General features: G+C 36.5%; 2 protein-coding genes across 7 annotated transcripts; both read left to right on the forward strand.

Moving 5' to 3' along the window:
• The first annotated feature begins 551 nt into the window (after nucleotides 1-551).
• LOC113714747 (ubinuclein-1-like) lies at nucleotides 552-11442 on the forward strand. Of its 6 annotated transcripts, none has more exons than XR_011822369.1 (14): nucleotides 553-1105; nucleotides 1179-1268; nucleotides 1353-1448; nucleotides 1543-1619; nucleotides 2112-2685; nucleotides 5803-5902; nucleotides 6000-6109; nucleotides 6241-6327; nucleotides 8146-8271; nucleotides 8456-8593; nucleotides 8721-8768; nucleotides 9144-9245; nucleotides 10666-11196; nucleotides 11301-11442. XR_011822369.1 is itself a non-coding variant. In XM_027238798.2 (14 exons), exons 1-14 carry the CDS (start codon nucleotides 680-682, stop codon nucleotides 11143-11145), a joined length of 2361 nt encoding a protein of 786 aa, XP_027094599.1. In that variant the 5' UTR covers nucleotides 553-679; the 3' UTR covers nucleotides 11146-11370. The 6 variants fall into 6 exon arrangements, 5 of the variants coding, with proteins under 5 accessions (XP_027094596.1, XP_071925030.1, XP_027094599.1 ...); XM_027238798.2 differs by having other exon boundaries at nucleotides 2112-2476; nucleotides 2570-2685; nucleotides 10666-11370; XM_027238795.2 differs by having other exon boundaries at nucleotides 552-1105; nucleotides 6244-6327; nucleotides 10666-11370.
• Nucleotides 11443-14147: 2705 nt separating this feature from the next.
• LOC113713480 (small ribosomal subunit protein mS80 (rPPR6)) lies at nucleotides 14148-16208 on the forward strand (the record flags this gene model as incomplete). Its single annotated transcript, XM_027237207.2, has 1 exon — nucleotides 14148-16208. A coding segment is annotated over one exon (1812 nt), but the record flags the coding sequence as incomplete, so codon positions are not given.
• Nucleotides 16209-16328: the final 120 nt, after the last annotated feature.

Raw genomic sequence — 16328 nt, forward strand, 5'->3', positions numbered from 1 at the left:
AACTATCGAATAAAATTTTTTTGAGATATATATCCAAAATCAATCTACTTTTGTTTTCCTTAGAAATTTCAAAATAACATCAAAATCTCTTCTTTTCTTTTCTTTCTTGACTTAACATTTCTCTTCTCTTCCTTTCTATCCTAAGCTTTCATGACTTAGCATTTCTTTTCTTTTCTTATCTATCCTAAACTCCCAAACTAGCCAGCCATTAGACAAACACCAAGAACAACCATATCCAAACCGACATAACAAGACCAAATCCGAGTTGGACGTGCTCTAATCACACATGCATTCTCAAGTGATCCACTCGTTTCCTTTCCTTAACTCTCCCAACTCCCAAACAAGGCCTAGTCTCCTCGTCACTCCTCTGCTGTGGGTGTGGGGGCAGCCTCTTCCGAAATGCAAAGCAGCAAACCTCAGTTAAACGCCAAAATACCACACGTATCTTTGAAGCGGTGAAAGTAAACGCGATTCTTCCCCCCCGTCCCGTTTCCCCAAATTTTTTTCAAAACCCCCAAATTCCCAAAAAAAGCCAAAAAAGAAAATTAAAAACGCAAATTGAAAAAAGAAAAAGAAAGAAAATTCCGTTCCCCTCCCCCGCGAGACACACACACTCAAAAAAAAAATATTTTTCAATTTTTTGGAGCCCAAGTGATTCCAATTTTTCAATTGAATTGCAATGGACGAAGTAGGCGGAGGGGGTGGCAGCGCCGGCGGAGCCGGAGGAAGTGAATCGGGCGGTGGTGGTGGCGGTGGTGGGAGGAGTGGCACGACGTCGGTTGAGGTCGGCGGTGAACGGCTGAGGTTTAGAGTAGAATTAAGGCCCGGCGAAACGACAATCGTTTCATGGAAGAAGCTTCTCAAGGACGCCAACGCCCACGGCCACGGCGCTGCCGCAGCCGCCGCCGCGATGGGTTCTAGTAGTACTGCAGCTGGAGCTTCTGCCTCGGCTTCCAAGCCAAATGGGCCCGGGCCCGGCCCGGACCCGGCTGCTCCTTCGTCTTTTTCGACTCAGGTCAACAATCATGATAATATTCCTGGTCCTCCTCCTCCTCCTCATCCTCCTTCCATGGACCCCCGGTTGGCTCCGGTCAGTTTTTCTGGGGTGAGTTTACAGTTTTGCCCTCTGAGCTTGGGTTAATTACAGTTGGTTTAGTTGATGTAATTGCGTTGGGCAGGGGCAAGTTGGGGAAAAGGGAGAGACAGATGCACCGCAACCGCCCAATCGGTTGAATACAGTAATTGAAAGAATTGAACGGTTATACGTGGTATGCATTGTTATTTTTTTTGGGTTAAAGTTAATATTTTTTTATTGATGAAATGTGGTAAATTAAACAATTCTGAGTTTTTAGGGGAGGGCTAGTAGTGATGAGGAGGATCTGAACGATGTTGTGCCGGATGACGATGAGTATGATACTGAAGATTCTTTCATAGATGATACTGAGTTGGTTAGTTACGGCATCTATTGATAACCTTTTGATATCAAATTCAAATTCGGCAAGTAAACTGATTGATACGATTTGTTGGATTGCTATGGTGCAGGATGAATACTTTCAGGTTGATAATTCAGCAATAAAACATGATGGTTTTTTTGTCAACCGGGGAAAGTTGGAGAGAGTGTGAGTTATTTCCCCCAAAAGCTTCTATTTTTGGTATATTGTTAATGCAAGGAGGACATGAGTGATGGTGGTGCTAACATCTCAGCTGGAATCTTTCTTCTTTTATTGCTTGTGTTTGTGCTCAAATTCCAGATTATCTCAGTTTACATTAATTGGTTTTGCGTTCAAAGTTATCTATGTTTATTCCGTGTTGATGGGATAAATGTTTTGTTACTGTTATGCTGGGGTTTTGACCATACATTGGTGTATGACTTTTCTGATTTGGATTTGGTCAGATATTTGGACACTTATTTGTCTTGTTTTCCCATGTTTTGGTTGCACTATATTTTTTTGTTATATTTATTTGCTATCCACTGTGATATGAAAATGTGCTTTTAGAATAAATACATTTGCATTTGTCATTTTAATTTGGATTTTTTAGATTTTGGTTTTACAATTCCCTGGATTTCTTTTAATCACACTTGGCCATCCTTATGCCACTTGTGCTAGTAGTGAACCAAGCATGTTGCCAAATGAGCAGCCGAAGAAAAGGAGAAGAAAAGATGGAAAAGGTCTTGATGGCAGTGATGATGCTCTTAATCCTGGTAAACATCTAAAAGCTGGAAAGAAGGCTGGAAAACCAGTGCCAATGTTTGGGAGGAATGCATCTGGTCTTCCTACCGTTATAGCTCTACCTAATGTGCACGGTGAGGATCTAAAATTTCAGAATCAGGTGAACGCTTTGGAAGTTTCTTCAAAAAAGAGATCTCATGATTCTGGAGAACAACCTCCATTAGGAGTAATGAATGGAGATGCTGTGACGCTGGGAAAGGTTTCTGAACAACAGAAGCTTGGAACTCACCTGGCCAACAATCAGGGTAATCAAATGAAAGAGGGTTGTGAATATTCTGATACTTCAAATCAAAGATCACAGGAGAAAACTTCCTATTCTCAAAGTAAACCTCTGCCAGGTAAAGCTTTAAACAATGCTGCGCTGGATCAATCTATTCCGCAGAAAGAAAAAAGTGGTATTCGTGAAAGGTCTGAAGTTGGTGTTGCTGATAGTAAGAACTCCATGCAGAATGTGGTGAGTTATCACATACATAACGGTAAAAGTTCATGGAATATGTTTAATTGTTCAATGTATAGTAAGTGTTTGCTCTGACTTGTAGATTGGGAATGATGCTTATGAGTTATCATTTATTATTTGTACTCCAAAGCTTTTCTTAACAGTGATGATTATTGATTGGTTTTATTTTCAAAGCACTATGTAATTCTGTGTTAATTGTGCTATCAGGGAAAATTAATAGGTAATAAGTAAAAAAAGAATTTTAAAAAAGGGATATGGTGTGGACTTCCACCATAAATAAGTACGTAATCACCAAGGAAAATTTCATGGTAAGTTACTCAAATTAAGATTCATGAAATATCAGTTGCTATATGCAATAGCCTGCTCACTCAGGTCTTTGCTTGAAGGTTATGCATTTATTTCTTCCAAGAGTTAACATATAAGTTTGTCGTCAATGGAATTTCTGACTGTTTGTGGTGTTGCTTTTGAAATTTCTCTTCTTTAAGATCAGTGAAGTTTTGAACTTCATGATTGGAGGTTTTTCAGTTTGCCTTAATGTAGAGTTTATTGTACTTTATATCTTTGATACAGCCAACAAGTGAAGAAATTCTAATGGGGATATAAGTGCTTCCATTTCCATTTATACTTGCAAGCAAGCAAGCAATCGTGTAAACTATACATATAAGTCGTGAATGTGTTGGATAGCGTGAACTTCATTTTCAATTGGGCCTTGCTCTAGCTTCATAAAGGAAGCTATTTGATTTCAGTGATTGGGGTCTACAATAGAATTAAGTTAGTGGTCAGTTAGTCCTAAGCAGTTCCTAATGGCAGAGGCAGACCACCACATACACAAAAAACCAAAATTGAAGAAAGCACAGAAGAGAAAGGAACGTGTGATTCCCCATTAAGAGGTTTCCAAATACAATCGCTGGAAAAATTTGTTTTTCTATTAATGTGGATGCAGAAAGGAGAAAAGAATAACTGAAAGGAAAGAAATCTTGACAGCTTATCAGTCTCGCTTTATACTATTTGCTATCTCAGAGCTGTTACTTGGGCTTTTAAGTTTGGAAAAACTTAGTCATGTTTTGAGAATTTAATTCAGTGTTTCTGCTACAATCAAGGCTTGTTTCATCTAGTTGTGGACAGAATGGTTTGGGCTTGAGCTTAGGCTTTGTGGTCTAAACTGAATGATGAATTTTATTCTAAAGTTAGGTTGGAAGTAAAACAAATTGGACGATGAGTAACTCTCCCGAAAAAGGAATATTTATGTTATAGTCCACTGGTTTGGTTGGCCAACACTCCAGCTATTAGTGGCTACTGAGGAAATGAGAATCTCCCTCTTAATGTTGCTTTACTGGCATAAACTCATTCCTGGTTGCTAATATATCTTTTGCATTTAGAAAAGGACCAAAGATGGAAATCGATCATATTGACGCAGATCTCAAGTTTTCTTGCCAATAGTACTCGAAATCTCCTTAACATTACCTTGGAAGGTGCACAGTGATAGTCTTCTGAGCTAAATGAGAGCTAAAACCATTCTTGTCATGATGAGATAGGCTAAGTATTGTTGTCTTGGATGCACCCAACAAGTTCATTTGGATTAGTGCCTTTTACGGCACCAGGCTTGTCATTTTTCTGTCACTCTCTCCATCCCTTTTCATTGTTTTGCTGTATGAAGTAAGGAATTTAAGAAAATAAATAGAGTGTTCGATGTAAAAAAGTAAATAAAAGCATATGATGATAAAGATCCTGAAAGAAAATTAGGACTATTTTAAATTGCACCAGCACCCTATTTTCCAGCTATGCACATAGTTTGATTTCACTATTGTGACTTAAATTTTGTCAAAGTACTTCAAAAGTACCTATGTTTAATGTCTTTGACACATTAGACTCATGGAAAACGAAGTGAAGTTTATATAAAATTTGGTAACTTTAAACATTATTTTCACTTTCTACTTATAGTTTTTTTTCCCGACAACTTAAAGGCGGAGAATTCTTTCAGACAACCAATAACGGATTCGGCCAAGAGAGGCTTAGTGGGGCTTTTTTTAAAAAAGGGAATGGCATAGCTCTCTTGCCTGCAGATTCCATAAGTATCGCGGAAAATTTTAAGCTGCTCCTATTGGTGGGCTAGATAGACCAAAGAGATGTAGGGAGTATCTGGATGTCCCCAGACAAGCTGTGAGATTTTGGATGCGACAAAAGAATGTGATGGGGAGAGTATTAACTTTATTCATGTACGCATTACAGGTTATGGCATATCTCTCTTGTCTGCATATTCCATAAGTATCACGGACAATTTTAAGGTGCTCCTATTTGTGAGCTAGATAGACCAAAGAGATGTGGGGAGTATCTAGATGTCCCCAGACAAGCCCTAAGATTTTGGATGTGACAAAAGAATGGGGCTGGGAGAGTATTAACTTTATTCATGTACACATTAAAGTGATTGGGCTAGCCTTGCAAGGAACCTTACTCTTACAGATAATTTTATTCTGTAAAGATGAGGATGCATTATCATGTAATAAATGATTAGTGATGGTTGCAAGTGTATTAGCATGATCTGTTTTCTTAAAATAAACCAAGAATATAGAGTCAGCTCTAGACCATAGAATGGAGGCATTAAGAAGAGCTGGAAGGGTACATGATAAACTTTTGTCTTGTTATGCAATATTTATGATCTCAACAGAGTGAATTATCATTAACCGACGAAAAAGCAGATATTTGGTCATTATAAGAAGCAATGCGGAAAAAGTGCAAAAAGCTAAAACTCGGCATACTTTTGATAATGTTGCTATTTTGCACTGCAGTTCTCCTTTTTCAGTTGAATGATTAGTACCTTTAGCATATCAGTTCTCTGGAGTAGTAATATCTTGTTTATTTCTGTTATATATTATTCTTTTCTGAATTAGAAGCATGTATATGGCTGTACCTCTCAATGTTCTATGTTGGCTTTTAACAATATTTCTGCACAAATTGGTCTAATATGAGCAGTTATTTGCATCTGTTTATGTATCCTGAAGTCCAAATTAATTTTTGCTCCCTGCTGCATGCAGTTTTGAGACTGTTGATTTCGTAATTGTATTTTATGGTCTTTTTGTATTTTATTAAATGTTGATTCTTTGTAAACCTTCGCAGAGAGTTTCGTACATGCAGAAGAGGGAAGGTTCCAGTGCTAGACCTAAAAGTACATTGCTTGAGAAGGCTATTAGGGACTTGGAGAAGATGGTCGCAGAATGTATAGTGGCCTATTTTTTGCATTTTTTTTAATCTACAAACATGAATAGAAATTCTATATACAAGTTAAGTTTTTTTTTCTTTTTCCCTTGTAACAGCTAGACCCCCCACAGCAGAGGCTCAGGATGCAGATAATTCATCTCAGGGAGTCAAAAGGAGATTGCCACCTGAAATAAAGCAGAAGCTTGCTAAAGTTGCCAGATTAGCGGTATTAACTATGATTTAGCATACTGTGTACATATTAAAGAGGCTGGCTACAATTATAATTTTTGCCATCTGCACTCTTATGTGTCCATCAACCACAATTAGCATTGTACCTTCATATTTGTCTGTTTGCAGCAGGCGAGCCATGGAAAAATATCCAAAGAGCTGGTTAACCGTTTGATGAGTATTGTTGGCCATTTAATTCAGCTTAGGACACTAAAGGTAAATTTTCTGTGACACTAGATTATCATGAGTACATTATGTTCTTTTTAGTTTCCTTCTGTGTGGCTGTGTATTTAACTGCCTATTATGGGTTAAGTTTTGATTTAAGTGCTTTTGTAATTCTGAACTAAAAGCACTTTTGAAAGCTGAACTTTCAGCACTGGAAACATCTCAAGCAAAACCAAAATCTTTAGTTAACTATACTAGTATCTGTTCCATTCCAGCATTGAAGTATCTTTTGGGATATTAATCGTTTCTGGCACCCCCTGCCCCAAGAGGGGAATTTATTTTGGTGAACTTGCTGGTTTAGGTGGTATTAGGCATACATATCTGAACAATAAACTTGAATTATACTAGCAGACAATCCACATGTTTTTAGGATTAACCTTTCTTTCTTTGGTTAAAACAAGAAAGTAGCTATATAAGTTGTTTTATGGCTGATTGCATCTCTTGTAATGGACACTATTTGTTATAACATGTCCCAGTAGCAAGCTTAGATGGTCAACAACAGTTGAAAAAACTGAGATCCCTTGTTACCTGGACCTCTGTTTATAGACTAACTAGTTGGTACAGTTTGTGAGAAGTCTTATATTAATGTTAGCCTTGAGGCTAGGGTTGATTTTTGACACATTTGGCTGGCGCAAGACTGCCTAGATTCTATTAGAAACTAGATGTAGAATGACTGATTCAGGAAAAGAAGAAAGAGATTATTTTGGAGGAACATTGAATAGTTGTAATTTAGAAAATCCTGAAGGGTAGGAAATGTGCAGAAAAAGACTGGAATAGCCTAGAATATTATGATACAAAGCTTACGTGTCTAACTGAAGAGCATTGCACTATCCAAGAACAGAATGCTAATTCATACATTTCTGAAATTGATCTTAACAGCTTTAGATCCTATTTTTAGTTGATAGAATGCTAAATAATAGTCATAAATTGAATAAGAATTGACCCTTTAACTGTGTGTGCATTTAAATATTGGAAAATGTCTCCAAATAGAATTTTGTGCTGAGAATTATTTTTCCCAGCCTGAAAAGGATTATAAGACCTAAGAATCTTCCATAGTAATCTACTAGTTAATTGTCATGACATGCTAATTCTGAAGTAACTGGGAAAGCAATTTAGTTAATGCTGAGACAGTGATTGATGGTGAATTGTTAATATACTTCCTTCGACAATTTCTCTCGCAAACGCTAAATTGCCAATTTTGGGGTTTGCATTTGCTTCTCTTGCAAATTCTTGTTGCTTTATGGGGAATAAATTGGGAAGTTTTGCCTGATTCCCCTATTGTTAAAGTTGGGTGATTTAATTTACTCAAGAGTTGAACAATCAATGGTTTGATAAGAGGACCTTTCTGGATTTTGTACTCGTGATAGTTTTTTGCATGTGCCGTCGCTTTGTGCGTATTTTTAGTGGCATAGTTAAGTGCTCAACTGAACTACTTACGCCTGTGTGTAGTGTCCAAGGACTGTGTTGCTAATGAAACTTTAGCGTTTCACAACTCATATAATTGGAAGAGTCCTCGTACAGAATTGCTTGTGTATCATGTCTATTTGCTTTTGTAATTATTAAGTTAATTTTTGGTGATTATGGATTAGGGAATAGACATTTCTGCTTATGTAGTTAAGAAGAAAGCTGCTTAATTGTGAGAGAGATGTGATTGGAATGGTGAACGTCTTGGAGAGGGCAAAAGCAATGTGATATTTTTCTATGAAGTTTATTATTTTGAGTGCATCTCTTGAACTCTTATCATTTATAAATAAATGGTTACTAGTCTGGAGCAAGTGTTGATTATTACTGCTTGTTATTTTGCTGCAGAGAAATTTAAAGATCATGGTTAGTATGGGATTATCAGCAAAGCAAGAGAAAGACAATAGGGTGCAGCTGGTGAAGAAGGAAGTTGCAGAGATGATTAAGATGCGGATTCCTTTCATGAAGTCCAAGGTATTCTTTTCATGAAGTGTGCTGTGTTACTAATCTGTTTGCCCAACTTTTCTGTTGCATGAGGGTGATTCAGTGTCTTTCGAAATAGTGCAAGTAAACTTTCTTGTAGACATTGTTTAGTCTGATAGTTCTGATGCTCATGAAGGGTCATCGGGCAGCTTAAATTTTGCTATCTGTCTTCCAGGCAGCTGAGCAACAAGCTGGAACTTCTGATGATTTCCAAGAAATTAGTGCTGAGGAGAAAGAAGCATTTAAGAGGAAATATAGCCTGGATGATGCACTGGAAGATAAAATTTGTGACCTTTATGATCTTTATATAGAAGTATGAATTTCTTAAGATGTCCTTGTTTATTTTGCTATGATTCTTTTTACCTTCTTATTTATTATCTGATTTATTTGTTTTGTGGCTTAATTAAGTTAGGCTTTTTTTTTTTAATCTGCGGTTGCAGGGCTTAGAAGAAGATGCCGGTCCACAAGTCAGAAAATTGTACGCTGAGGTAATTGGCATGTCAATGGTGTTACTTAATTTTGAATCACCGGTGGATTCTATTACTGCATGGTGCATTATTTGAGAATATGAGGCCAAGGCCGATCATTGTGTTTATCTTAACACCCCCAAAAAAAAAAAAAGATTCTTGAAAATCTCAATGGTGTTTATTGCCTGTTGTCACTGCTTTCAGTTTATGTTGATTTCCGAAAGAAGTTATCCTAAAATGGATGCCATTGCCATGAAGCACTAGATATTCTGTATCACAAATGACTACTATCTCAAGAATAAGTTTCTGTTGTTACTTTTTGTCTCCTAGTCTGTGGGCACTACATTATATTCCTTACATAATGCTTCCTACATCGGACTTTTTGTTATGATGCAGTTAACTGCACTATGGCCAAGTGGATTTATGGATAATCATGGTATCAAACGTGCCATATATAGAGCTAAAGATAGGAGAAGAGCTTTATACGGTCGTCATAAGGTATCAATATACCCTTTGTTTCTTTTGTATCTTTCCTAACCACCTCGAAGTTATGTACTCTTTCATATTTCCTTTTCCTCTTTAAGCTTCATTTATGCTTATCCAGACATGGATTTACTTCTCCTACGTGGTTGTAGACTTAGTGACTTGGCTATCTAAAATTTCACCTATTAGCTCCTCTAATCTAGTAGCATGTGTGTGGACATAGTATAGTCTGAGTGGAGTTAGTTTCCCTGAGGTCCCAAGTTTGTTAAATTGAAGGATTTATTTATATGAGAGGATCAGGCTTCAAGAAACCTGGAATTCATCCTTGGTTATTTTGCTTGTCTTTCTTCTTCAGCATTTGAACATATTTCATGAGGCTGAAGTTTAGGAAATACCATTTCCAAATGATAATTGGATCTCCATATATGTCACTACAGGACAGTTCTGCCTTTCAGCTTTGTGCACTTTTGTTTTTGTGGTCAAATTTCGTCGATAAATTTAGAACTAAATTCTGATAAATGTAGGAGTGAGTGTAGTGTGATAAAAATTGGGGAGTTATGACACACATAGAACCTTTTTATCACTGAAATTGATCCGACTTTATTGCTCTCCATTCTGCTTTTTACTGGAATGTGTTTCAATTCAACAGCCCAGCTATGCACCCACACAATCATCCTCCTCAGCCTATAAGAAAATCACTGCATAATGAAAATATCACTCATAATTTTACTGCATCTTGTTTCTTGACTTTTGGAATGACAACTATGGGCTTCTTTCTTTCAAGTCTAGTTTTTCTACCTTTTCCCCCTTTTGTTGGGGAGCCCCCGGGGAAAAGGGGGGGGGGGGTTTGTCTATCAATGGTCAGTGGATAATAGAATGATTGTTTATAAGTGAATGGAGTCTTATTGGTAAATGGTTATAGAATGATTCCATGCAAGTTTAGCTAATAGGACCATGGATGTAATTAGGCTAATTCAAAAGAAATAGTTAAGCAATTGAACAGGTATAATTAAAATACAAATATGTTAAAGAGTTGTAAACCTGCAGTCTGAATTCCTCGGACCGATATCCCATTTCCCTACCCAATTGATCACTTAGATTTTATCCAATCTGTAACTGTTTAGATGATGCATTGGCAAAACCTATGATGAGGTGCTACACGTCCAATTTGAGATGAATGAATATTGTGTAATGGAACTTGTATGCCTTGGTTTGAGTTAATCTTGATTAAAGAAGAATGTGCTTGTAAATTGAAAGCTTTTTCCCACTGCTACCCTCGACCCACAATACACAGGTGCACGTGCTGTGCACATTTTAGCTAGGCTGTTCTGTTGATTGAGTTATCGTTTCCCAAGTTGTGGCTTTCATTTCTCAAAACACTTTGTTTGGATGGTTGTTGTGCTTACTGGCTTTAAATTAAACTCTTCATGGATAGGATCCGGAGAAAATTAAGAGGAAGAAGATGTTGGCTCGGAAAACTGAGGCTGCCCGAATGGAAGTGCATACTGTTGCTCAGCCAGTATATATACAAGAAAAGTCGGTTGCTGATTCCAGCGATCATGGGACAGTTTTAGTAAATAGGCCTGCCTCCAGCAATACGGTGGCTGGTGCTGCTGTAAGAATGCCAGTTAACTTCTTAAATGGTTCTAATGTGGACCGTCCAAAGCAAGAGAAAATAAAGGGAAGTGCTAGCGCACATCCTGATGCAATTGCGTCTGAAATTTTACAGTCGAAGAAAATAAAAAGGAAACCAGAAACGGAGTTGGGAGATGCAGCTCAGTTTCGACCAGAGAAGTTGCTTTCTGTTCAGGGAGATGACAAAAATAAATCTCATAAGGTGCAGGTTGCTGGATCTCTCCCAAAGTCAAACCCTCATCCAACTGCTCCTACGAACTTCGAACAGCATTTTGGATAGTAGGATGTCATATAAACTAGAGAGCCGCATTCTAGTTGGATGTACTTACCAGTAATACAATCTTTGATTTCTTTTTCACCCTCACCCTGTTTTTCTTTTGGTATTAGTCCTTATACAGCGGTTCATTTGATTATGATCCTGATATTGTTTTGTAGCTTTTCACAAGAGTTACTAGTGGTCTGTGAATATGATGCATTCTGGATAATGCAGTTCTTCGGTGGAAAATATGGACCAGGAAATGCAGGAAAGAAAATGTAGGAAAGAGTTCCGTAATGCAGAACTCTTTGATAATTTTCAGATTTGTCTATCGTTTTTTTTTTTCATCATAGACAGCTGAAGAGCATGGAATATGAGCCATACAACTCTGAACTATATTAGGCTTGACTAAGACTAATTTGGTAACCGGATGGGATCAAGTTTAAGTTTCAAAGCGTTCCAAGTGCATTTGGTATTTGTCGTTTTCATACTCATTGTGAGATTAAAATGTTCATCAATGATTGGAGAAGGATCTTCAGTCATTCCTGTATTGATAACACTTGTCTCTTTAAGAAAATCCAAAACCCTGCATCTGATAGTGAAAACCAAATTAAGGTGTTTTTAGATTGCCTCCTAAAATTACCGTGACAATTAGTTTGGTTCTCTTGTAAATATAGCACTAGAGCCAAGGTTTATACATTTATTTACACCAAATAATTCAGGAGGCCCTTTCTGAATTTATCATAAAAGTACTAGTTTAATTACCTCCGAGAAATAGAGTAATGAAGTGAAATGTCAAAATGAAATGCTAAATAAGATTCACACCAAATTCCTCAAACAAAAATAAAGGTTTTAACTATCTCATAGCAATTTCCGAGAATCATTAGCTGTTATCGAGTTTTCTAGTGTCTCATAAAGTGTTTTTTATCTAAGCAATCAAATAGCTCAACTAAATTGAAACGCGACACAACGTGTTAATGAGCATATTATTACAAAACAAGACACAATAGAAAGGCTTAATGTGTCATATGTAAGTCTCACATGAAAACGCTTATGATGAAAACTCATGAACAGTCCTAAACTAAAAAGGAGGTTTCACTAATTACCAACATGAATCTAATCCTCGGCTTAGATAAAGTTAAGGGATAATTTCAGAAACCTCCCTTGAGATTTATGATAGTTTCACTCTTCTCCCTTGAAGTTTTCAAAATATCATTAACTTCCCTTAAAACTAATGTTTTTATAACAAATTAGCCCAATTCAAAAAATAAACAATAAAAAAATGATTTCAAGAGTAAGAAGAATATTTCATATAAAAATACCCCTTAACTTATTACTAGTTGGTTATCAAAAGGAAGTATTAGTAAAAAATAGATAATAAAGACTAAACTCTAGCATGAGTGTAATAGAATTTAGTAACAATGAATATTTTTCATAGTACTATATAAAATAGCAAAATCAAAATATTGGAAACAAAAACTTGTTAATTTGGAATCAAGATTTACGCGAAAAATTCTTAAACTCTTATAGCTAGTTTGGAAGCTGTGATTTGATGAGAAAAGAAAAGAAGGTGACAAAAAAGACACTCTTTCTAGCATTTGGGAGTTTTTGAGAGGCAGAAAAAGATGGAAAGTGTCTGATTTGCACTAATGAGCTCCTACTGTTATGTTATCAAAGTTTTTCGTCTAAATGTGGGTGAAAAGCATCGGAAAAGCTAAGAATGCCTAATAAAATTTTTTTAAATGTCAATTTTGTCCTCAAATGTGTACTAAACAAATTTTTATTGACATATATATCCAAAATCATTTCTTTTCCTACCTTAATTCCCAAACAACATTAAAATCTCTTCTCTTCCTTTCTCTTCTTTTCTTTTCTTTCATAACTTAACATTTCCAATCTTTTTTTTTTCTAACCTAAACATCCAATAGCTATTAGTATCAGAATTTGAAAGATTTTGAAAAGGAATTGAAGAAGACAAAGTATGGCCTTTTTATGAAAAAACATCACAATAGATGGCTAATGATAAAAAATATAGATAGCTAATGATAAAAAATATAGAATATGCTAAAATATATTATGTTTTTTGAATTATTTCTTTAACTTTCGAGGTCTATTATTTCACATGATTAACAAGAAATTTCCATCATTTGTAATTATAAAAAAACAACTCTCAAGCAATGTTTGGATTAATAAAAGGGTATGATTTTAATGAAAAAGCAAATAAATCAAAGTAGAAAATTTTTTTTCTAACCATCTTGTTTGGATTACTTATACAAAGAAAAGAAAAGAAACACCAAATATTTTGGAAAAGAAAGGAAAGAATAGATTATGTGCAGTTACATTTTATCCATAACTTAATAAAGTCGAATTGTAAACATATTTGAATACTTTACCCTCTTTTTGTGTATTTTCATATTCATCTTGTTATTCTTATGAAAAAATTATGAAATAATAATATTTAAATAGGAATGTTAATCTCTTCTTAGGAGAAAGAAATAACAAGAACTACTAAAATATAGAAAAATAATTTTAAAATGTTAACAATTATCATTAAAAAAAATTTAGTATTCAAGATTTTCAAAATTTTTTTATATTCAAAATCATGGTTAATTTAGTACAAGTGACTAAATTGTTTCTCTCCATATAAATACGTAATATTTCCTAAGTTGTAAGGATAGTAAAGTTAATTGATCATCCATGAGATAAACATTGAACTCCAAATAACTTATGGTCTATGAAGGAGGTAAGTGATATTTTCAAAACTTCATAGGAGGATAGTAAAATTGTCAGAAATCTCAAGAGAGGTTTCTGAAATTATCCCTAAAGTGAAAAACGAGCCCATAGCCCAAAATCAAAACCCTTCCAGTCTAGGGTTTTAGCAACGGCTGCTCTTCCCATTTCCGCCAGCACGGATCCACCATTCCCTCCGATCATCACAAAGGAAAGGAAATGTGGAGATTGGCGAGGAAAGCAGCTTTTCTTCGAGGAACTCCAAAATTCCGTAAAATACAAAACCCTTATAGTAACCGCTCCCTGATTTAGCTCTGTTTCAATGGAATCGATTTACTTCATCCGTTTGTGTGAAAGTACCGTATTATCCATCAGCAAGGTTTTTTTCTTCGAACCCATATCTTGAAAATGAGGATTCTCAGTCTGAGAAACCGGTCATTGATGGTTTTGATGAAAACCCTGGATTTAGTTTTGTAGAATCTAACCCAAGATGGGATTTGGTTGATAACCCAGATGAGGTTTTTCCTGAATTTGTTTTTGAGAGTGAAAAAACTGGTGATTTAGCTGATAATTTCGTTGGGTCTTCGGCTGGAAATGATGATGATGATGAAGGTGGCGTTTTGGATGGTGGAGATGGTAACGCTGGAAAAACTGAAAAAATAGAGGATATGGCGCAGAAATTGGAGGATATATTGTCTTTGCTTCAGAGTAGTGGCGATGCGAAGTCTTTAGAATCTAGTCTTGAGGATATGGGGTTGGTTTTGAACGAAGAATTGGTGGTGAAAGTGCTTGAAACTCCGTTTGTTCCGGGAGAAAATTTGATTGGTTTTTTCAAGTGGGTTCTAAAGAATGGTCAGTTTTCAATTACGAAAGGAGCTATAGATATGCTTGTTAGAGCAATCAGCAATGAAGTTAAGACTAGGGATGCTTATGCTTTGTGGGATCTGGTAAAGGAGGTAGGAGGAAAGGATATTGGAGTATTAAGTACAGAAACTCTGAATGAGTTGTTATCCATGTTTTCAAGGTTAGGTAAGGGGAAAGCTGCCTTTGAGGTTTTTAACAAGTTTGAGGATTTTGGTTGTGTACCAGATGCAGACACATATTATTTTACTATTGATGCTCTTTGTAGGAGGAGGATCTTTGATTGGGCATGCTCTGTTAGTGAGAAGATGCTAAATGCAGGTAGATTGCCAGATAGTGAGAAAGTTGGGAAGATTGTGTCTCATTTGTGCAAAGGTAAGAAGCTCAAGGATGCCCATGCTGTTTACTTGTGGGCAAAGGAGGGGAAAGTATATCCCCGACAGTCTTCTGTAAATTCTTTGATAAGCTCACTTTGTGAAAATGAGAAACAAAAGGGAGTGGAAGTGGAAAGACTGAAGGGTGAAACTGATTCACATTCTCAAGCAGAAGAAGGTGCAGCACATGAAGAGAAAGAAAATGTTTATCTGGCTTTAAAGATGTTAGATGATATCTCTGGAGAAGGACTCAAGCATGCTATTAAACCATTTTCATCTGTCACTGGGGGTTTATGTAGGATTAAAGATTTTGAAGGTGCAAAGAAGTTACTCAATAGGATGATCGAAGCAGGTCCACCTCCTGGGTATACGATCTTCAATACAATCATCACTGGCCTTTCCAGGTCTGGAGAAATGCAAGAGGCTATAGACACGTTGAAAATGATGGAGGAAAGGGGTCTAAAACCTGACGTTTACACGTATACTGTCATTATGAGTGGCTATGTAGTGGGGGGTGCAATGGAGGAGGCTTGCAAAGTCTTGGATGAAGCCAAAAAGAAGCATTCAAAGCTTAGCCCTGCTACTTATCATACTCTCATCCGGGGGTACTGCAAGCTTGAACAATTTGACAAGGCTTTAGACTTGATTGGAGAAATGAAGAACTACGGCGTTCAGCCGAATGCTGATGAGTATAATAAACTAATTAGATCTCTTTGCATGAAAGCTTTAGATTGGAGAACAGCAGAGAAGCTACTGGAAAAGATGCGGGAGAATGGATTACATCTAAATGGGAAAACAAGAAGTCTTGTTAGGGCGGTTAAGGAGTTGGAAGAGGAAGGACTAGCAAGCCAAGATGTACCTACTGCTGCCTAAGTTAGCTCCATGTAATTGCAGCTCCATGTAGCCATGTTTCAGAGATACTTCCATTTTGTTCATCATATCATCTTTTTCCTTTCTTTTTTCTGAACTCACAATGATTGATAAAGAAAGATGTACTGCAGGTAAATCTTTTGCAACCCTGCACGGTCATTACCTCTTAGTAAATTTTTTGAAGTAAAGAAAGATGCTGAGATCCATCTGAGTTGCAAGATTGGGCTTTCAGTTGGTCTTTATTAGTTGTTACCAGAATTGTTACGGGCCTGTCAAAAATCCCATTTTCTTTTGCCATCAGCAATTTCGTCAGTGACAATTTTTGTTGTAATTGCAAAAGAAGAAAGGGAGACGCAGATCTATGCATTGAAG

The sequence above is a fragment of the Coffea arabica genome, chromosome 10c, assembly GCF_036785885.1.
Source record: "Coffea arabica cultivar ET-39 chromosome 10c, Coffea Arabica ET-39 HiFi, whole genome shotgun sequence".
Lineage (NCBI taxonomy): Eukaryota > Viridiplantae > Streptophyta > Magnoliopsida > Gentianales > Rubiaceae > Coffea > Coffea arabica.

Coding starts and splice junctions, on each gene's coding strand:
- LOC113714747 (XM_027238794.2), top strand. CDS start 680: ATGGACGAAGTAGGCGGAGGGGGTGGCAGCGCCGGCGGAGCCGGAGGA. Junction 1,269..1,352: donor GAATTGAACGGTTATACGTG/GTATGCATTGTT, acceptor CTGAGTTTTTAG/GGGAGGGCTAGTAGTGATGA. Junction 6,328..8,145: donor TTCAGCTTAGGACACTAAAG/GTAAATTTTCTG, acceptor ATTTTGCTGCAG/AGAAATTTAAAGATCATGGT.